Genomic DNA, 23,079 nt, shown 5'->3' with positions numbered 1-23,079 from the left:
CCAGTTTCTTATAAAGCTTTAAAGGATCTCATGGCCGCTGTACAAAATTATGGTCATTCTGCAAATTACACCATTGCACTGGTTCGTCGATTGCAGACCGCCAGCATGACTCCAACGGACTGGTATGAGGTTGGACGTTCTTGCCTGACGCATGGCCAGTACCTTGATTATTGTGCTTCCGCAGCAGATTTGGCCGCTGCCAGACATAGGGAGAATGTACTGGCGGGCTGTCCTCACTGGTCAGCTGAAATGTTATTAGGAAAAGGCCCTTATGCAGCGGACCAGACTGGGTATCCTAACGAAGTCTATCAACAAATTAATAATATTTTTTACAGGGCTTGGAAGTCCCTTGCCAGTCGGGGGGAACGCCGTGGTAACCTTACTAAAGTTGTTCAAAAACCTACCGAGCCTTTTACAGACTTTGTTGGGCGAGTCCTAGAGACCGCAGATAAATTATTTGGGGACCTAGAGGATCACATGCTTTTTATCCAACAAATTATTTTTGAACAAAGCCTCCCTGAATGCCAAAAGGCTATTATTCCTATAAGAGACAAGCCCTTACAAGATTGGATTAGGGCCTGCCGGGAGGTGGGAGCCCCTGTGAGCTTGGATAAAATTGTTGCTGCAGTAGCTGAGACCACTAGAATTAATTCAGGACTATGCTTCAACTGTCAAAAGCCAGGACATTTTAAGAAGCAATGTCCCAATTTAAAATATTCAAAGCAGAGGCCCCCTCGCGAACCGGGACTTTGTCCACGATGTAAAAAAGGAAAACATTGGGCAAATGAGTGCAGATCAGTTAAAGATGTGAATGGACAGCCTATCCCACAACCTCAGGCCTTGGAGCCAAAAAACGGGTGGAGGGGCCCGCTGCCCCAGGGCCCGCAAAATCAGGGGATTCGGTGCCAGGAAACTTATCAGAGGCTTTCACCTCATCTCCAACAGCCATTTGTTCCCGCAGAGCAACCGCAGGATCTGCAGGGCTGGACCTCCGTGCCACCGCAGGAGTGGTCATAACGGAGGACATGGGGGCTCAACTCATAACTACTGACCTAATGGGCCCCCTCCCTGAAAATATGGTGGGAATAGTGTTGGGACGTGCTTCCAATACTATGAAAGGCCTTGTAGTGTTCCCTGGAGTTGTTGACCCTAATTACAGGGGAGCCATCCAAGTCCTCTGTTCAGTCTCTCGAGGGGTCATTTCAGTGGCTCCTGGAGATCGAGTTGCTCAATTAATCTTAGTGCCTTCCCATCATCAAGTTTCCCCGGTGCAAGAAAAGGAAAGAAGTTTAAGTACCTCAGGAGCAGACCTTGTCTGCTTGTCCATGGCCTTAAATAACCGTCCCATGTTAACATTAACAATTGAAGGAAGGACCTTTAATGGTCTGGTGGACACGGGAGCGGACCGGAGTATCGTCCAAATAACTCAGTGGCCAAAGACATGGCCCCTACAATTCTCTTCACAAACCCTGCAAGGTTTAGGTTATGCAGATACTCCTCGGGTCAGCGCAAAACAGTTGACCTGGTCCACAAAGGAGGGTCAAAAAGGAAAATTTCAGCCGTTTGTCCTCCAGGTCCCAGTTAATTTGTGGGGCCGGGATATCCAACAGCAAATGGGTTTAATTCTAACTACTGATTATTCTTCAACGGCACAGACTATATTGAAAAATCAGGGCTTTGTCCCTACTGATGGGTTAGGAAAATATTTACAGGGCCGGCATGCCCCTGTGGAGCCAGTAGCCAATAGAGATAAGCAAGGTTTGGGTTTTTCTTGGGGGTCACTGAAAATTTAGCCTCTGCCAGTCCAACACCCATACCCTGGTTAACAAATAAAGCGGTGTGGGTGCCTCAGTGGCCCCTGTCCCAAGAAAAATTGGAGGCTATAACTCAATTGGTACAGGAACAACTAAGGTTGGGACATGTGGAGCCTTCTGTTTCTCCATGGAATACCCCTATTTTTGTTATTAAAAAGGCCTCAGGCAAGTGGAGACTATTACATGATCTCAGAGCCATTAATGCTCAAATGCAAATATTAGGGTCAGTCCAACGTGGCCTCCCACTGCTTTCTGCTTTGCCCCAAAGATGGCCCATTATATCTATTGATATTAAGGACTGTTTCTTTTCTATTCCTTTGCATCCCAGGGATAGAGAACGTTTTGCCTTTACCCTGCCTTCTGTTAATCATGAACAACCTGATGCGCGATTTCAGTGGAGGGTTCTTCCACAAGGAATGGCTAATAGCCCTACAATATGCCAACTATATGTTGACACAGTTCTTTTCCCTGTGAGACAGCAATTTCCCATTGTTAGAATTCTTCATTATATGGATGATATTCTAATAGCTGCCCCTGAGCAGAATATCCTTTTTCAAGTATTTAGTAAATTGTCTAAACTCCTTGCAAAGGCAGGCTTAAACTTGGCACCAGAAAAGGTGCAATTTTCAGAAAAGGTTCAGTTTTTAGGTTCCATAATTTCTCCCACAGTTGTTACACCTCAAAAGGTGGTATTAAAAACGAAGCATTTGCATACCCTTCATGATTTTCAAAAATTAATGGGGGACGTAAATTGGGTGCGAAATTTTCTTAATGTCCCTCGCTCTGAATTGTTGCCCCTCTTTTCCTTATTGGAGGGAGATCCGGATGTTACTTCACCTAGAAAATTGACTGTTCAGGCTAAGAGTTCCATTCAGCGTCTTGAACAGGCCATAGAAAATGCACAACTCTTGCGTGTAAATCCATCAGCGCCAATCTTATTGTGCATATTTAAAACAAAAAATTATCCTACAGGAGTATTATGGCAAGAAGGCCCATTGTTATGGTTGCTTGGAAATTCTTATGGCTTAAAAACTATTCAGTATTTTCCAGAATTAGTTGCTTTGCTAGCTCTTACAGGTTGCAAGGCGTGTTTGACTCACTTTGCAAAATTTCCTGACAAATTAATTATTCCTTATACCCGGCAACAAGTACAAATATTGGCTGCCTCTGTTGACTGGTGGGCAGTTTTGGTGTGCTCCTTTCCAAATATAATTGACAATCATTATCCCAAACATCCACTGCTGAATTTTGTGTGTGAAGATTGGGTGTATTTCCCCAAAGTTACAAAAAAAACTGCCTCTGAGTAATGCCCTAATTATATTTACAGATGGGTCAAAAACAGGCCGAGGTGCCTATGTAGTTCAAGGAAAAGAGCCAGTAACTTTAAATTTTCAACCAGAAACTCCACAAGTAGTTGAATGTCTAACAGTTTTAGAAGTATTCAGGAAATTTTCTGAGCCTTTTAACCTATATTCTGATTCACAATATGTAGTTAATGCAGTGGCATCCCTGGAAGTCGCAGCCTCCATAAAAGGTAGCAGTACAGTTTCAAATATATTATCCCAACTTCAGAGTTTAATTTTACAAAGGAAAAATCCTTTTTTCATTGGTCATATTCGGGCACATACTGGCTTGCCTGGTCCCATGTCAGAGGCCAATGCCTTAGTGGATTTGACTGCCAGAGCCCTGGTGGGCCTTTCCCATAATTCTGTTCAATTAGCACGAGATTTTCATCAACTTTATCATGTTTCTGCAAAAACCCTTCGTTATAAGTTTTCCATTTCACGCCAACAGGCTAGAGAAATTGTTAAAGCTTGTCAATCCTGTGTAGTATATCATCCCTCTTTCATAATTGGAGTTAATCCTAGAGGCCTTTGCTCTAATGCCTTATGGCAAATGGATGTTACTCATGTGCCTGAATTTGGCAGGACAAAATATGTTCATGTTTCAGTGGACACTTTCTCTGGCATAATGCATGCCACGGCCCTTACAGGGGAAAGGGTGTCCAATGTTAAAGTTCATTGCTTGGAAGCATGGGCAGCATGGGGAAAACCATTAAAATTGAAAACAGATAATGGCCCTGCTTATGCCTCTGCCGGATTTCGCTCTTTTTGCACTCAAATGCAGGTAGTTCATTCTACTGGCCTTCCTTACAATCCCCAGGGTCAGGGAATTGTGGAACGCGCCAATAGAACACTTAAACAACTTTTATTTAAACAAAAGGAGGGAATAGGCCGAGATGCCTCCCCCAGAGAAAGGCTGGCCATTGCACTGTTTACCTTAAATTATGTAACAGTGGATGACAATGGACAATCAGCTGCTGATCGGCATGCTGGAAAAATGGCAATACCACCCACACAAAAAGTAATGTGGAAAAATGTTATCGATAACAAATGGTATGGACCGGATCCTGTAATTCAGAGATCCAGGGGAGCTGTTTGTGTTTTTCCACAGGGACAGGAATCCCCCCATTGGGTGCCGCAGCGCCTCGTAAGGATATTGGAGGAAAATCAAACGCCTAAAGAGGATGATGCGAAACAAAATCCTGGGAATAATCCTGTTAATAATTCTTCTGCTGCCACGACTTTGGATGAAGAGACAGAAGGGAAAAAGCAACAAAGAAAGGACGATGTGGGCAGTGATGAAGACCTTTCCATTACCAATGCCTGTGACTAATGCTTCTTCCATTTTCCCCTTTGTGCCACCAATTCTTCCTTGCAACTTCCCTAGGACTGCAAGGTTCCCTATGCCTTACCCTGTCAAAAAATCTGTCCTTCTGTGTTAGGCTGGTTTCTCAAAAATTGGGTCGCTCTGATTATTTTAAATTGTTCTGCCATAGAGTGTAAATTGAGTCAATGCTGGAGCCGTTGCCTACATTTGTTCCAGTTCCTGTGAATGTTTGTTGCAGTTTGTTTTGGGTTTTGTGTCTTTAGCCTTTGGTTGCTCTGCTGAATGAGGTCTCACAATAAGAGAGAGAGAGCAATGCTTGTTCATGCACTCACTGCCTTGGAGCAGGGACACTCCCCCAAAATTTGGCTTGCAGCTTTAAAGGCCAACTAAAACTGCCCTGTACTGCCTTTGCACCCTCGAGACCTTAGTCTATTGCACGAGGAATAGGAGTATAGGCAGCCAAGAGTTGTGAAATGTTGGACAAAGTACCACTCCTGATCCTAACAGGTCAGGGAGAGCATGTGCGTCAGCATATGGGTCTGCGCCCCTAGCCCATCTCCACAAAGGGAAAAGAGGACCTGGAGGGGAGGGATCCAGGGTTGGCCGCCTGGGTCACTCCTCTAGAGTAGGACCTCAAGTTTTACTTTGGAGGACAGCACCTCTACTCTCTTCACAACAGGTATGTTGGCCTGCTGCGTTAAAACAGAAAGGGGGAGATGTGGGGAGCCGGAGCAGCCAAGATGGCGCCTGTCCCCTGCCTCGCTCATTGTATACAAATTTCTTAGTTCCCCTTAGTGGGTGTGTGAGTGCAGAGCCTTTGCTCGCTCCGCTGCGTCTGCGCGTATGACGTCAGAGGCCTGACCAATCCCGAGTTTTAAAAAGACCTTAGCAGCACAGCAGCCAATGGAAAAAGTCCCGCGTTCTTTGATTGTATATAAGCAGCTGCACTTCCCTGCCCCGCGCCCCTCTGCTTCAAGCCTTCCCTTCAAACGAGTTGCTCTTCATTAATAAAGCATGATCGAGAAGGATCCTCGTGTGGTGTCCGTTCTTCCCTGCTGGTCAGGGGTGCCGGGCGCCGCACTATGATTTCACTGGGTTGCCATTATTCTTCTGGTTAGTGAGTAGAAAAGGAAAATATTCAGGTCTGAGTTACAAGTGATTCTACAAAACCTGCAAGCCCCAGATAGAAGTGGGCAGAAATTTATAGCAGGCTCAATGAGGAGGAGCCTTAAATGACAATGACAAGGGACATTGCAGTAAAGCTGTCCAGGAGCAAACCAGCCAGGGGCTCAGCCTCAGCACTACTGACCCTAAGCTGGATAATTCCTAATTCCTTGCTGGGTCAGTCTGCTCCTGTGCATCCTAAGATGAGTAACAGCCTGGCATGGTGGCTCACGCCTGTAATCCTAGCTACTCAGGAGGCTGAGATCTGAGGATCAAATTCAAAGCCAGTCCGGACATGACAGTCTGTGAGACTCTCGTCTCCATTTAACCACCAGAAAACCAGAAGTGGCTCTGTGGCTCAAGGGGTAGGGCAGTAGCCTTGGACTGACTGAAGAGCTCAGGGACAGCACCCAGGCCCAGAGTTCAAGTCCCACGACTGACAAAAAAAAAAAACTCACCAAGGGTTTGCTATGTACACCCAAGCCACAGGAATAGACAAGAGAATCAGCAATAGAAGCCTCTGCCCATCTAGCACCTGGTAACCAACACCACTGCGATTACTGCTTTGATTTTGATATTGAAAATCTCTCCACAAAGTTCATATGTTGAAAGTCAGGGTTCTGGCATGGCAATGCTGATATGGTGAAACATGAGAGGAAGAGGTTACAGCATTGACTGATCCTTCTCCCCTAAGGGAAACTGGGTTGATAAGTCTGTGAAGAGTCAGGAAGACCCGATCTAGATCCCAGAGATTCAGGAGGGGCACAAAAGTATCATAGCCAAGGGTCCATTGTCAACAGAAAACTGCAGCAAACTTTCCCCTTCCCCTATCTCCCCAACCAAAAAAAGAGAGGACTGGAACATTCCCCCAGGAAGTGAAGCCTGTGTGGCCAAAGTGCTGGAAGGCAGAGCAGCATGGGGTGGGCAGGGGCAACACAGAAGCAGGACTATAGCACTGTGTCATGCGCACTTGCCTCTCTCGGTTCCCCACAGGAAAAGTCATGCAATGGTGAGTGCTCTAAATTTCAGGCTGACCTCACTCTTCCATGGCATGTAGCTCTTAGGACTTATATTTGTCACTTGTGAGAGATAGAGCATGCAATTTTTCATTCATAAAAAAAGGACAGATGCCAGACGCCGGTGATTCATGCCTGAAATCCTAGCTACTCAGGAGGCTGAAATCTGAGGATCATGGTTCAAAATCCAGCCCGGGCATGAAAGTCTGTGAGACTCTTCTCCCCAATTAACCAGCAGAAAACGGGAAGTGGTGCTGTAGCTCAATGTGTAGAGCAGTAGCCTTGAGCTGGAGAGCTCAGGAGAACACCCAGGCCTACAGTTCAAGCCCCATGACGGTCCACCAAAGTGATGACTGTGCTAGGTATTTTCAGTTTGCCCTCCCCTCCCCTCCCCACCTGGTCTGTGTCTACTTGCCAAATGGATTCCAGTGACTTCTTTCTCCACCCTGAGTGTGGAGTGGGGAGTCCCCTGACCTCCATGTTGGGTTGTTACAATCCACTCACATTCCTCCCACAAAGGGCACAGCGTGTCAGAGACTGCCTCTTACCTCCTTTCGTTCTCAGCATTGGAGATGGAAGCCAGGGCCTCATGAAGGCCGGTGCTCCACCTTTGACTTAATCCCTAGCCCTCTTGGGTCTTTGCTTCACCCTTAAGGCTAACAGCTTCTCAGGCTGGCTTGCTCCAGGATGCTTCTCCGTTCTTCGGTGGTTTCCTCTTTCTGCCCATACATTTATCAATAAACCCCCTTCTTTTCATTCCCAATTACCCTATGTACTTTTCTTGTTAAAACTCTCCTGACCCAAGGCTGGGTGCTGGTGACGCATACCTATAATTCTTGCCACTTAGGGGGCTCAGATCTGAGGATCATGACTTGAAACCAGCCTGGACAGGAAAGTCCATGAGACCCTATCTCTAATTAACCACCAAAAAGCCAGAAGTAGAGGTGTGGCTCAAGTGGTGGCACATCAGACTTGAGCAAAATAATTCTGGGGCAGTGTCAACATCCTGCATTTAAGCTATAATACTGACACACAAAAAACTAAACCCTCCTGATCCTTTAAGTAGAAAATGCCCTCCATTGGTGAGTTCTCAAAATTCTTCCCAGTCATATGTTCTGACTGCAAAAGGATAGAAGAAGATATTTGGTCAGATCTTGTTCTCATTCCACTCCCATAGTGTGATTTTTTTTTTCTTTTGGTGGTACTAAGGTTTGAACTCAGGACCTCAATTCTCACTAGGCAGGCACTTACCACTTGAATTTCATCCCCAGCACAATACTGGAATCTTCCATAGGACAGAAACCATATCTGATTCATCTATAGTTCCCTCATATTTTGATATCTGTATATCAATTGTTCAATCAACATGTGTGCAATGAATGACTGAATAAATGAGTCCGTGCTTTATTAAATGCATAAATCCCCTTGTTAGGTTTGTCTTTGGGTAATGTGCTAAGTTCCCTACAACACCTGTGACACCATAAGCATCCATTGGCAAAGTGTTCTTTCTTGGGCCATTCAAATTTGGGAAAACATTTTCGTAGAGTCCACTTCACAGCCTGAATTGGCCTCTCTATAATGTCTGGGTCGAGTTTTGGCTCCCATTTCTGTTGTGAGGCCTGGACGGATTGGTCCCCTCCACTTGGCTTAGACACAGGAACAGTTCCTCAGCCTTTTCAGTTTTCCCCTAAATTTTTTGAGAGTCTTGTCCTCAGACTTTTGCCACCAAGTCTTTCCATTCATTATAAAAATATTGTATGTCATATTTGCTGGAGGACACCTAAAATAGAGCAACAACAACAACAACAAAGACACTTCTCACTACATACAGGAGTTCCCAGTACATATATGTTGGGCTGTGGAAGAGACTAGATATTTCCAGAGGATTCGCGTTCTCCTCTCGAGTTGTCAAATACAGAATCTATTTTGTCTCCCTCCCCACTTTCTCGTAACTAACTTAGGCTCTCCAAAGCTTTGATTTTGCTCTTTCAGATGGAACCACCATCTTTCTTTCAGTACATGAAGGGCTTTGAGGGAAGACACTGGGCCCAAATTGTGAGGTGGGCCAGCCTTGTTTTCAAGAGTACGTAAATCCTCGGTCCCCAATTTCTACCATACACAAGCTGCTCTCCCCCTTTGCTTCCCATTCCTGAGTCAGAGGAGGCAAATGGATGTAAGTCCTGGATGACCAGGAAAAGCAATTTCATTCTTTTTCATTTTTTTTCTTTGTTCTCTCTCTGTTTCTCTGTCCCTCTGTGTGTGTGTGTGTGTGTGTGTGTGTGTGTGTGTGTGTGTGTGTGTGTGTTCCTGCTAGTATGAGGGCTCTGACTCAGCACTTAGGTGCTATCCCTTAGCTTTTTCTGCTCGTCTAGTGCTCTGCCATTTGGGCTACAGTTCCATTTCTTTTTGCTGGTTAATTGGAGATGAGTCTCAAACTTTCCTGCTGAAGGTAATTTGGAGGCAATTCTCAGATCTCAGCTTCTTGAGTAGCTAGGATTATAGGCCTGAACCACTGGTATCCAGAGCAATGCCTTTAAAAAAAAAAATCAGCCCTGGGACTTAAACTCAGAGCTGGGCACTGTTCCTGAGCTTTATTGCTCAAAGCTGGTGCTTTTCCACTTGATCTATAGCTCCACTTTTGGCTTTTTGGTGGTTAATTGGAGACAAGAGTCTCATGGACTTTTCTGCCTTGCCTGGTTTTGAACTGCAGTCCTCAGATCTCAGCTTTCTGAGTAACTGGGCTTGCAGTCATGAGACACTTGAGCTTGGCTCAGCAATGCATTCCTATAAAGAAATGCAAACATTGTAGCTTCAGAACCAGAAGGAGACATATAAGTAGGAAATGGACAACATCCCTCATCATATAACTGATCCCCTTTTCCCTGTTCAACCCAGTGTGGGGCAAAAGCTGAGAGGCCTGAGGAAGCCTGTTCTTTCCTCTCTGTCCAGGAGGATAATCAGAATATTTGACATGGGAAGCGGAAGCCAAGTGGCCACAATTGCAATTTTATCTCTTAAGGGCCCTACTATGCGAAGCAGAGGATTATGGGAATTTCCCAGTCCCTGGGAAGTTACAGAAAGTGGCTGATGAACAATCAGCAACACTTGTCTTCTACAGTTTAACAACTAGTGCAGCTAACCCAGGAAGAACAACTGCATTTCCGCCCTATTCTCCTCTTTCCTCCCTCTCCTATCGAGGCAGGCAGCCTTTCTTTTCTATACCCATATTCCAATCTTTCAGCCAGAGGTTCTGCCATCAATTCCTGAGTAACCTTCAATATGGGGAGAGGGTGATCAAACCATTAGTGGCCGAAGGAGACCACCTTAGCTGGAGCCAGATTTCCCCAAACCTGGGTGAGCACCAGAATCACCAGGTGATGCCCAAAATCTATTGTTCCGGCATGGGAGCAGGTCAGGTGCTAAAGCACAAACGGAACGTGGTGACCGCTGCTCTCCTCCTCCAAGATCTGGACTCCCCAGGCAACTCTGGGGGCAGCTTTAGTCCAAGTACCCCTGTGTTCTTGGAAGAAAGGGAGTGTGAAGAGCCACTCACACGGGGCGTTTCCTCCTGAGGTATGCAGAGAGCATGAGCAGCAGCAGCACCACGATGGCCAGAATGCAAGCCACTGCAATGGCAGCTGTAATGATGTTCTTCCGCAGGAAGTGCAGCAGGGGCCCGCATGGCTGGCTCTTAGATAGAGCCTCTAAAGAAGAAGGGACAGGGCAGAACAGGCTGAGGGCTGACCCATGTACATCCCTGCCCGCCCACCCACAAGCAGGAGCAGACACAAAGACAACCTGCTGGCTAAATAGCACCGCAACTGCTAGCTGCAGAAAGGACTGGCATGGCTTGGCCCCCAGATGCTGTCCAGAGGTGAAGTGAGATGCCAAGACTATGTGTGACAATCAACCAAGCAGCCAAAAAGAAGGTGCTGGGGACTCCCCTGTCATCCTAACTACTCAGGAAGCTGAGATCGGAGACTCAGAGTTGAAGCAGTCTGGACAGGAAAATCCAAGAGACTCTTATCTCCAATTAACTACCAAAAAGCTGGAAGTGGAGCTGTAGCTCAAGTGGTAGAGTGCTAGCTAGCCTTGAGCAAAAGGATAGCATCCAGGACCTAAGTTCAAGCTCTAGTACTGATACAAAAAAAAGAAAGAAAGAAAGAAAGAAAGAAAGAAAGAAAGAAAGAAAGAAAGAAAGAAAGAAAGAAAAAAGAAGGAGGAGGAGGAGGAGAAGGAAGAAGAGGAGGAGAAGGGGGTAGTGGTTCAATAAATCACAATTTTTAGGAGGTAAGGCCAGAAGAGTTTCCCCTGACATGCATAATGATCTGAGTTCTATCCTCAGCACCCTGAAAAAATAAATAAAACCAAACCAACTCTTCCTTGCCTCCCCCCTCCTCTGCCCCACCAGCTCCAGTAAATTCTATTATATCTACAGTACACATTAGTACACATTGTTGGGATGGATGTATGAATGTAATTATCAACTTGATTGGGCTGAGAGATGTCTAAGAGATTAGTTAATCACATCTCTGGGTACTGAAAACAACCTTGTCTGTGTAGAAACAACATAGAAATAGCATCTTTTTGAAAAAATGGTCAAAATGCTAGAGTTTATTTATTTCATATTTTGTGTGTATGTGTGTACCAACACTGGGACTTGATCTCAGAACCTAGGCACTGTCCCTTAGCTTTTTCTAGATCCACTTCTATCTTTTCACTGATTAACTGAAAAAGAGTCAAACAGGCTGAGCCCTGGTGGCCCACACCTGTAATCCTAGCTACTCAGGAGGCAGAGATCTGAGGATCTTGGTTCAAAAAAGTCCCTGTGAGACTCCTATCCTCAATTAACCACTCACAAACCACTCAAAAACTTAGAGCTCTAAGTGGTAGAGTGCTAGCCTCGAGCAAAAGAACTCAGGGACAGCACCCAGGCCATGAAGTCAAGCCCGGTGAAAAGAAGAGTCAAGCAGGCTTTCCTGCTACCCTGGCTTCAAACCACTATTCTCAGATTGCAGTCTTCCAATAGTTTAGGATTACAGGAGTAAGCCACATACACCCAACTTAATAAGTTTAACTGCAGGCAATATGCGTTTGTATGTCAATCGAAGACTTGCTGATGTCTCCTGGGGTAAAATATTGTGCAAGGTATCAGGCATTCTGCAATCATCTGTACTGCTAAGGATGATTACCTGGATTAACTGCTTCTTGAAACGTTTCTCTAGTTTGAGTAGTTAATTCATCTTTGTCATCTTTTTCATCTTTGTCGACTTTTACATCTCTGTCAAAGAGAGAGAATTCCTTATCCCTTGTCTCTTCTGAAATGTGATCTACAAAAGGCAAAAAAAAAAAAAGTAGTATGTTGCTGTCATTTATACCCTAAAAACTCCTGGCCTGCAGAGTGCTTCTATAGAACAGTGTTGGGTACTTTAAGAAGCAAGGGCTAATGGGTGGTATTTAGACCACTGGGGCAGGCCCTTGAAGAGGATTGTGAAACACCAGCCCACACTTCTCTCTTTTACTTCTCAGACATGAGCTGAGCAAAACTCCCACCATGATGCATCACAGGCCCAAAACAACAGAGTCAACCAATCATGAGCTAGAACCTCCAAAACTGTGGGCAAAATCAGTCCTGTATAAGTTGATTAAACTCAGATATTTCATTATAGAGACAGAAAGCTAACTACCACATCCATGGTCATATGCAACCAACCACAGGCCTGTGACTAATTTCATCTTTTATAAATTGCTTCTAGAGTCAACATGAACAGTGGAGGATTTTTGGAGCACTGATATACTACAGCCTATCTGTGGTTTAGATTTTTTTCTTTTTGCCAGTCCTTAGGCTTAAACTCAGGGCCTGAGCACTGTCCTTGGGCTTTCTCAGACTAAAGCTCTACCACTTGAGCCACAGCACCTCTTCCGGCTTTCCTATGTATGTGGTAATGAGGAATTGAACCCTGGTCTTCATACATGATAGGCAAGCACTCTAGCACTAGGCCAAACTCCCAGCCTACACATATATACATATATATATATATATATATATATATATATTATAACCAATCTGTGGATAACAAGTGGCCTGTGGCTAAGAGCAGTGGTAGAGTCATTGAAGAATGGCTTCATAGAAAGAAGACAGTGCTGGAACATAGCTCAATGATTGTAATAATTGGTACAAACCTTGGACTCTCCTAGCAGAGGATTACAATAGCTCAAACCCCAGATACATAAGGCCATATAGGATGAGGCCAAATGAAAGGACCTCCAGGATATGGAAACAAGAGCTATATAATGTGAGATTGTTGTTTTTAATGTACTATGTTATTTCTCATCTCTTTTGTTGTCCCTTGGTTATTCTCATATTGTTACAGTATCTTATCTTGTAATCTGGTATATTGTATATACGTTTGTTTATTTGAAATAGGAAAGGAAGGGGGGAAAACAAGATGAGGGGAAGGGGTGGGGAGAGGGAAATGGGGACAAAAACATGAGAAGTGGTATCTATATATGTGAAGTAATGTCCTTCTATCTGGCAAATATAATTGTAACCCCTCTATTAATTACAATTACAAATTTTTACAAGGACAGTGTTGGGGCCGAGAGTTTTGCCTAGTGGTAAGAGTGCTTACCTAGCATGCATGAAGACCCATGTTGAATTCCTCAGTACCACATACATAGAAAAAAGTGGTGCTGTGACTCAAGTGGTAGAGCTCTAGCCTTGAGGAAAGCCCAAGGACAGTGCTCAGGCCCTGAGTTCAGGCCCCAGAACTGGGGGGGAGGAGGAGGAGGAGGAGGAGGAGGACGAGGACGAGGAGGACGAGGAGGAGGAGGAGGAGGAAGAGGAGGAGGAGGAGAAGACAGTGTTAAAATGATAACTATTCGCCATTGGCTATCTTTGTCTTATTTCAGTAGGGGACCCAGCAAAGGGCCTGAGCAAGTTTGACATAGAAAACCAGGAGAGTTGTCTTTGTCAGACATAGAAATAGCCCTGGGAAAAGGCTGAGATGTTCTAAGAGATTCTAGGTAGCAAACTAACACTGATGGGTGAGAGCTCTAAGGAGATTTGTTTGAATTATTAGCAATTAAAAAAGCTCCCAAAGAAGAATGGAGGAGACTGAGAAACAGTGACCCTTCCATTCCCAGAAGACTTCATTGTCAGGATACCATAGCTATACATCCATGTTTACTGCAACCATGTTTACCATTGCCAAGTTCTAGGGTCAACCTAGGTGTCCATCGAAGGACAAATGGAGGAAGAAAATGTGGTATAAAGACTAGAATTGCCACTGACAGCAAAACTGGAACTGGAGAACATTATATTAAGCAAAATGAGCCAGATTCAGAAAGACAAATACTGAATATGTTCTCTCAGGTAGAATCTAGATTTTTTTAAGAATGCATGAAAGTAGAAGAGGGACTATTTATGGGGAGGGAATCCATAGCCTAGGAAGAGATGAGAGAGGATGATAAGGGATAAATATGACTAAAGAACCATAAATGCATATATGAATATATCGTAACAAAATTCATTATTTTAACTGAGTACTGGTAGCTCATACCTGTAATCCTAGATACTCAGAAGGCTGAGCTCTGAGGATCACAGTTCAAAGCCAGCCTTTGCAGAAAAGTCTGTGAGACTATTATCTCTAACAAATTACTCAGAAAAAGCTGGAAGTGGTGCTGTGGCTCAAGCACTAGAACACTAGCCTTGAGCACAAAGAGGCTCAGGGACAGCACCTAAGTCCTGAGTTCAAGTCCCAGGACCAACAAAAAAGAAAAAAGAAAAAGAGAAAGCCAAGTGATAGTGCAAGGCCTTGCGTTTGAGTCCCTGTACCACACACACACACACACACACACACACACACACACACACACACACACACACACCTTCGGTTGGAAGTGTAGCTCAGTGGTAAATATGAGGTCCTGGATTTGATCTCTAACCCTGCCCCACAAACACACACAAAAGCAAAGAGACCTGTCTCTCTTTTGTTCTCCCAAAGCTCAGGCAGATACAACCAAAGCATTTTCTAAATACTAATACAGTTTGACATATTAATATTTAATCATTGTTTATTGATTAGATTGATTATATTTAGCTGTGAGCTGTCAAGAGGACAAAAATGGTCATTTCCCTTTTAGCTTCCAGCACAATGCCTATGACCAAGTAGGAGGAATCAGCAGGAAGATCTTAAAAGTGAGAGAATAAATCCTGAAGAATCCTTTTTTTTTGTCAGTCTCAGGACTTGAACTCAGGGCTTGAGCACTGTCCTTGGACTTTCTCAAGGCTAAAGCTCTACCACTTGAGCCACAGCACCTCTTCCAGCTTTTTTCTATCTATGTGATACTGAGGAATTGAACCCAGATCTTTGTGAATGCTAGGCAAGCACTCTACCACTAAGTCAAATTCTAGGCCCCTTACCTCTTTTCTTTGTGTCACTAACTACTCATCCCTGGGATACAATCTGGGATTGTGTTATGATTTGCCTCGTGGACATTTCAATGCACAGACTACAATGATAGCAGTAAATATAAAGTGGGGAGCCGACAGATCAAGAAATGGGGGAAAGGCTTTAATTAGAAAATATTATTTTGTTTTGTTTTGTTTTGTTTTTAAAAAAAGGAAAGGGCTAGGATATAGCTCAGGGTAGCATGCACAAAACCCTTGGTTCAAACCATTGGGGGGGAAAAAGAGGGAGATTATAAATTAATACTAGAGTTAAAGAAAGTTTTGTTTCCTGGAGGCATAATAGAAGTTGGAAAGTAAGTTTATTCAAAAGTAATCAAATAGGGGCCGGGAGTTTGGCCTAGTGGTAGAGTGCTTGCCTAGCATGCATGAAGACCTGGGTTCAATTTTTTGGTACCACATACTTAGAAAAAAAAGCCAGAAGTGGTGCTGAGGCTCAAGTGGTAGAGCTCTAGCCTTGAGAAAGTCCAAGGACAGTGCTCAGGCCCTGAGCTCAAGCCCAGGACTGGCAAAAAAAAAAAAAAAAAAAAAAGTAATCAAATAGGGGCCAGGAGTTTGGCCTAGTGTTAAAGTATTTGCCTAGCATGCATGAAGACTCAAGTTCAATTCCTCGGTACCACATACATAGAAAAAGGCAGAAGTGGTGCTGCAGCAAGTGGTAGAGCTGCAGCCTTGAGAAAACCCAAGGACAGTGCTCCTGGCCTGAGCTCAAGCCCGGGACTGGCAAAAACAACAACAACCAAAACAATTATTTGATTACTTTTCTTTTTTCTTTTTGTCAGTCCTAAGAATCATCTAAGTCAATGTTTCCATTGGGTCCCTGGCTGAATTCAGGACTCACCCCGGGAGTGTGCACAAACGAGCAGCCTCCTGGCCTTCACTTACAGAACTGACAATCAGACCAGAGAACCAGTGTCCGTCCCTGTGCTTGTAGCTAGAAAGAACCTGTCTTTTCCAGCTTAAACAGTAACAGCGTTACAAAAGGAGAAACACCACCAGTTCCTCGCGGCGGGAGGGCCAAATTCACAAAATCAGGTCTTGTGGGCAGAGCCTTCCCCCGGCTCAGAAGGCTGCGATTCCACAGCCTTCCTCGAGGAGGCGCTGCCGGACTGCGCTCAGCCCCTCGCAAGCCCAACCCCGGGAACTGCAGCGTTTCCCCTGCCCTCTTGGCATGCCAAGGCCAGACGTGGGTCTGCTCACTTTACAGAAGCACATTTTCACCGGATGTCCCAGCTCCCTCAACCTGACCAGGGATTTCACACTCACCCCCAGGGCCCCCATCTGCCAGAGGACCCAGGGCCACAGCCTCATAATTGGTTCTGAACTTACAAGAGGGGGAAAAAAAAGGATAATTATTATGAATTGACCCCAATCCTAATTTCATCCATGTGTGTTTACCATTTCTCATTTCATCCACTGAGTCAAGAAAAGATTCTGGTTCTGGAGAGTTCCTGGTGACACTGATTCCTTTGATAAAAACACATGGAAAAGATTTTTGTCAGCTCATAGATATAAGCATTTTGCCTGCCACATTTTTCTATTTCTCTTTCTTTTTCATTTTTTTCTTTTCTCCCCCCCCCCACCCGCTCCTGGGGCTTGAACTCAAAGTGAAGGTTTTTTGTTCAAATGCTACCATTTCCATCTTTTTGTTGCTTAACTAGAAATGAGAGTCTCAACAGACTTTTCTGCTTGGACTGGCTTCCAACTGTGATCCTCAGACCACAGGCTCCTGAGTAGCTAGGATTACAGGCATGAGCTTGTAGCCAAGTTTAAATGCTTACCTAGAATCCCACTTATATATGGAAATGTGGGTTTGGAACGTAATAATGTAGAGAGATTGCACCCAACTGCTGATCGCAATGAAGCCTGGGCAGAGGTAATGAAATACAGGAAGGCACAACATACCAATGCTGCCACCAGAAACTCTTTTTCTCACTCTTGACAGCTGGCAATATATTACATAATTCCATCATAATCACTTGTTAACCACTGGGCTGTCTTAATTCTCTCTTTCACCCTCCCTTCCCCCTCACCTCTCTCTCTCCCCTTTAATCGGGGGACTTGAACTCTGGGCCTGATGGCTGTCCCTGAGCGCTATCACCCTACCCCTTGAGCCACAGCACCACTTCCAGTTTTCTGGTGGTTAGTTGAAGATTAGAGTTTCACACACTTTTTAGTGCCAGGTCTGGCTTTTGAACCACGATCCTTAGATCTCAGCCTCCTGAGTAGTTAGGATTATAGGCGTGAGCCATTGCGCCTGCCTCCTTGAGCTTTCTGTCTTGAGGGTAGCACTCTATCACTTGAGCCACAGCACCAGTTCCAGATTTTCTGTGTATGTGGTTCCGAGGAATTGAACCCAGGGCTTCTTGCATGCTAGGCAAGCACTCTACCACTAGGACACACTCCAGGACCCATCACCTTTGTTGTTTGGTTGGGGGCCTTGAACTCTAGTCCTAGGCACTGTCCCTGCGCTCTGGTAGTTAATTAGAGATAAGAGTCTCACAGACAAATATCAAAAAAAAAAAAAGAGTCTCACAGACTTTCATGCTCTGGCTGGCTTTGAACTGAAATCCTCAGATTTCAGCCTCCTGAGTAGCTAGGATTACAGGCGTGAGCCACTGGTGCCCAGCTCTTTATTTTTTAAGGTGGAAATAAACGTCTCACATACTTAGCTTCCCTGGGCCAAGTTCAAACTATCATCCTCAGATCTCAACCTCCTGAGTGGCTGGAATTACAAGCTTGAGCCACCTGTGCTCGGCTCGCGGTTCTCTTTTTTGAGGGTATGAAGCTGTTCTTTTCTTCATTTTTGACATTTCTCTGGGTATGCCCAGGGCAAGTCACTGATGTTTTCATTGTCCTTTGAAGGATGAAGGTATTAATGACTGCATGCGGCTCTCAACCCACTTCATGCTCAGGGAAATACAAAGCATATTGCAGGGGAAAAAATATTCTGCTACTTAAGGGTTCATGTGACCCAGGGAAATGAGAGCCACTTGCAAATCAGGTGCCTGTCCTCTGATCAATATGTAGAATGGCCCATCTCACCTGACCCTGCCATAGGGAATCACCCCCAAATATAGGGATAGCCATCTGACCCCCATAGTTAATGGAAAGTTGTAAAAAGGATTTTAAGCCAGGAACCAGGGGCTCTCCCCTGTAATCCTAGCTACTCAGGAGGCTGTAATCTGAAGATCATGATCCAAAGCCAGTCCAGGCACAGAAAACCAAGAAACTCTTTATCTCCAGTTAACTTCCAGAAAACAGGAAGTGGCACTGTGGCTCAGAGTGTTAGAACACTAGCCCTGAGTAAAAGAGCTCAGGGACAGTGTCCAGACCCAGAGTTCAAGCTCTATGACTGGGGCGCAGGGGGAAACATTTTAGATGTTTTTTTCCCTCCATATGTCAATATCTAGATGGTTTCCAGAATGCTGAAATGATAGCACTGCACACCTAATACATATGAGCATTTCCTGTGTCAACAATATGTACTTACCCTCATTCATGTTTCTCTTTGTAATCAGTCGGCCTGCTGTTCTGGCTTCATTGTTTAGCATGTGGTATGGATCTTTGGGAAACACCTGCAGTAGAATCTCATCTCAATGAAGCAAACAAAGACATGTTAATAATACCAGCAACGCAACACTGGTATATTTTGCTAAGTATCTACAGAGCAGTCCATGAAAAAGCAGGTATTCTTTTCAATCCTGAGTTTCATTCCAAAGACCTGTAAGAAGGGTATTATGAAGAAATTTCAAGCCAGGCACCAGTGGCTCACGCCTGTAATCTTAGCTACTCAGGAGGCTGAGATCTGAGGGACAGTTCCAAGCCAAAGTGAGACTTTTCTCTCCAATAAATTACTCAGAACAAGCTGGAAGTGAAGCTGTGACTCAAGTGGTAGCATGCTAGTCTTGAGCAAAAGAATCTCAGGGACAGGGCACAGGCCCTGTGTTCAAGCCCCAGGACTAGCAAAGAAACATTTTTTAAAAATGTTATCCTGGGGCCGGGAGTTTGGCCTAGTGGTAGAGTGCTTGCCTAGCAAGCATGAAGAGCTGGGTTCGATTCCTTGGTACCAAATACTTAGAAAAAGGTGGAAGTGGTGCTGAGGCTCAAGTGGTAGAGTTCTAGCCTTGGGAAAAATCCAAGGACAGTGCTCAGGCCCTGAGCTCAAGCCCAGGAATGGCAATATATATATAATCCTGTGCTTTATTTTTCATCAATTAAGTTAATCATATAGGGGTTTTCTTCATTCTTTTTTTTTCTTTTTGTCAGTCCTGAGACTTGAAATCAGGGCCTGAGCACTGTCCTTGGCTTTCTCAAGGCTAGTGCTTTTCCACTTAAGGCACAGCAGCACTTCCAGCTTTTTTTCCCTGTGTACGTGGCACTGAGGAATTGGACCCAAGGCTTCATTCGTGCTGGGCAAGCACTCTTCCACTAGGCCATGCTCCCAGCCCTTTCTTCATTCTTTTAATGTAGTATTCTGCATATACAGATTTTTGTGTGTTGACCCATTCTTAAATTCCAAGAATAAATCCCCAAATGTCTATTGTGCTAATATATTGTTGTAGATAGTTACATATCTGTTTACAAAGACATGCATTTTTTGTTTTCTTATGGTGTTTATGTGCTTGGTATCCGGCTTCTTAAAGTGAGTGAGGTACCAGTGGCTCATGACTGTAGAACTAGCTACTCAGGAAGATGAGATCTGAGGAGCATGGTTCAAAGCCAGCCGAGGCAGGCAAGTCCATGAAACTCTTATTTCCAAGTAACCAGCAAAACAGACAGAAGTGGAGCTGTGGCTCTCAAGTGGTAGACCAGCAACACTGAGTGGAAAAGCTAAGAGACAACACACACACACACACACACACACACACACACACACACACATACACCTACTGGCATCACGGTCTTGGGTCTGATATCCCTTTAACCAACACTGGGTACATATTACAGTATAAATAAGAACTCAAGGAAAATAAATACATCAGTTCCTCTGAGGTTAGACATAGTGTAGCCTGCAGGTTGTAGGAGCCATAGGGATGAGTGGGGAGCTTATACTGGGAGGGTAGGTGGATGGGTGGGTGGGTGATGAAGAAGCTGGCTCAGGAGCAGGCATTTGACCTAAAATAAAGCCACCTTGCAGGAGGGACACTGAACTCTCCCCTGTCCCCATCCATTTGCTCCTGGTCTCTTCTTGGCTGTGTGTGTGTGTGTGTGTGTGTGTGTGTGTGTGTGTGTGTGTGTGTGTGTGTGTCCTATTGCTGATATCAGATGTCAGTACTGCAGGAGAGTATTTTGTCTTTTCTGCCACAATGATTTCCTTGGTTGGTATTCCCATGTGAGCAGGTATACAGACAGGTATCAGTTCAAAGTTCTGTGCACAAAGTCAGCATGAAATTGGTTGAAATTGCTTTTGTTGTAGACAGGCAATCCTATCTATAAAAATCTGCCATCTTCAGTTTGCTCTGTTACCACCTCAGCCACAACCAGTACTGCTCAGATGTGGCCACACAGTCTCTTTTTTATTTTTCTTGCCAGTCCTGGGTCTTGAACTGAGGGTCTGGCACCACTGTCTCTGAGCTGCTTTTGCTCAAGAATAGTGGTCTACCCTTTGAGCCACAGCACCACTTTTGGCCTTTTCTGTTTATGTGGTACTGAGGAATTAAACCTTGCGCTTCATGCATGCTTATGCTCTATCACTGATCCATATGCCCAGCCCCTCTCCTTTTTATTCTTAAAGATAAGAATTTGTTAGAAGCCAGATGCCTGTGACTCGCACCTGTAATCCAAGCTGCTCTGGAGCCTAAGATCTAAGAATTGAGGTTTGAAAATCTACCAGGGCAGAAAAATCCTGCAACTCTTACCTCCAATGAACAACCCAAACCAGGAGTAGGGCTGTGGTTCAAGTGGTAGAGCACCAGGCTTAAGTGAAGTCAAGGGAGAACATAAGGCCCCGAGTTCAAGCCTTAGTACCAAGATACATACACACACAAAAAATTAACTTGTTAGTTTTATCTCCAAACGGGGAGGTCCTTTTTAATCCCCTTAACAATGGTAAGGGGATATGGACTGCTATCCAACCAAGTTGCCTGCTTCAGGGCTTGGGGATAGAAAATGGTACCTGAAGTTCACCAGGAATATACTAACCTCTTCATTCAGCTCACAAGTCTCCAGTGTTCCAGAATGATGGTTTACCATCGTTGATGCCAGTTCAACTGTTGTTTTGGTAAAGAGACCGATTCCCGGAGCTTCCCTACCCTACCTCCCCACCGCACACCCCACTTCCATCTGGATCTTAGTTTTTCTCAAGTACTAAAAGAGAGTTTTGGATTCAGTCAATGAAGCACAGCTAAGAATCCCCAGAGGGCTTTAAAAATTATTGATGTAAAGGTCTCCCGCACACACCACAGGGTCTGGTGGCTGTGGGAAGGATGGAACGGCTCATTTTAATTGTCCTCCAGAGAATTCTCGGGCTCCTAGAAGATGGCCCAGCATGCCCCTGCTTCTATTGGCTGCCGCAGCCACCACTGCTCCACTCTGAGAAGCAGGGCCAGAATCCTCCATATGTTTATCTTCTTGTATTTCACTTCATTTCTCAGAACTTAGAGGATCTGATTTTAGCCCCCAAAACAAGGCATTTATCTCACCCCCTCCCAAAGCAACAGGAGCGGATGGCCTGGGAGACAACTAAGGACAAGTCTTGAAATAGAGGTTTTACAAGAAGGGATGACTTACCAAATATTTTAGCCAAATGCTCCTCTCGCTTAACTGCACTTGATGCAACGTCAGAATTGTTTAAGCCACTAGTCTGGAAGTGACCTAGGGAATGAAATTTTGTGAAGAATCTGCAAGTGTTCCTGTGAAATCATATTCTTCTGCAAGGAATGTTAAGTGGAGCAGGCCACCTCTTCCAAATGACACAGAGCAGCTATGCATCTGTAAGCATCTCATTTCCAGCACAAAGCTCATGTTCATGTAGTTTCCCACTGGCCACATGCATAACAACCCAGTAATTTGTGCTCATGGCACTGTTAGCTCTACAAGAAAACTGGTAGAAGGATCTGTACAGAGAATGCCAAATGACGTCAAGTACAAATGCTTTGCTCAAATAAATGACAAAGGCACCGTTCCCTATTAATGAGACACTGACAAATCATTTGGAATAGCTCCTCTTAATTCTGCAAGCACTTAGCTAAAAAATGAGTTCCATATTGTGTTATCCAAGGGAACATAATAACACATAGTGTGGCACAAGCCAGCAAGATTATGCAGCCAAATATATTTCTTTGTCTTCAACAAATAGCTTCTGAAATGCATTGACAGGATCCTTAGTTATAAAATGGCTTTGGTCTTGTAATTTTAATACAGCACATCTGGTTTGTCCTGATAAGTAATACCCTATTTCCAAATTTCTTTATAATTTAAACAGCTTCTCTGCTATTTATGTCATTTGGAGCTAATAGACATGGGGGAGGGGGTAAGTTTGTTTTCATTAGTTTGTTTGCATATGGGGCCAGCTGCTTCACTCTGAGCACGAGTGTTGAAGGAAAAAACATCTCAACTGCCTTGGCCAAATAGTTTACAAAGGCTAAAGCAAAGGTGTGGATGAGGAGGAGGAATGTGAAAAGACCCTGGTTTCCCAGGCTGGTGAGTGCTACCTTCACAGGGCAGTAAACTATAAAGAACTGATGGGCCGGGGAGTTTGGCCTAGGGGTAGAGTACTTGCCTAGCATACTTGAAGACATGGGTTTGATTCCTCAGTACCACACACATAGAAAAAGCCAGCTCAAGTGGCAGAGTCTTGAGAAAGCCCAAGGACAATGCTCAGGCCCTGAGTTTAGACCCCAGGAGTGGGAAAAGAAAAAAAAAGAACTGATGGAAAGCAAGTTATTTCTCTGCATAAAGTTTGTGTAATAAAGAAATGATTAGTTGGGCACCAGTAGCTCAC

General features: G+C 44.6%; 1 protein-coding gene across 1 annotated transcript in view; it reads right to left on the bottom strand.

Annotated features, from left to right (window-relative positions):
- Positions 1-8,060: 8,060 nt before the first annotated feature.
- C7H2orf92 (chromosome 7 C2orf92 homolog) overlaps positions 8,061-23,079 on the bottom strand; it is a 28,358-nt gene continuing 13,339 nt past the window's right edge. Inside the window, exons 4-9 of the mRNA XM_090336451.1 lie at positions 21,867-21,950; positions 18,628-18,729; positions 16,533-16,601; positions 11,857-11,994; positions 10,218-10,368; positions 8,061-8,444 (exon numbers count right to left, since the gene is read on the bottom strand). Coding sequence (XP_090192577.1) covers positions 8,312-8,444; positions 10,218-10,368; positions 11,857-11,994; positions 16,533-16,601; positions 18,628-18,729; positions 21,867-21,950 — 677 coding nt within the window. The 3' untranslated portion in view covers positions 8,061-8,311. The remainder of the gene's footprint in view (positions 8,445-10,217; positions 10,369-11,856; positions 11,995-16,532; positions 16,602-18,627; positions 18,730-21,866; positions 21,951-23,079) is intronic.

The sequence above is a fragment of the Megascapheus bottae genome, chromosome 7 (assembly GCF_031878675.1).
Source record: "Megascapheus bottae isolate mThoBot1 chromosome 7, mThoBot2.hap1, whole genome shotgun sequence".
NCBI lineage: Eukaryota > Metazoa > Chordata > Mammalia > Rodentia > Geomyidae > Megascapheus > Megascapheus bottae.
The sequence above is the reverse complement of the archived record's forward strand: the minus strand, read 5'-3'. Positions and strand labels throughout refer to the sequence as shown.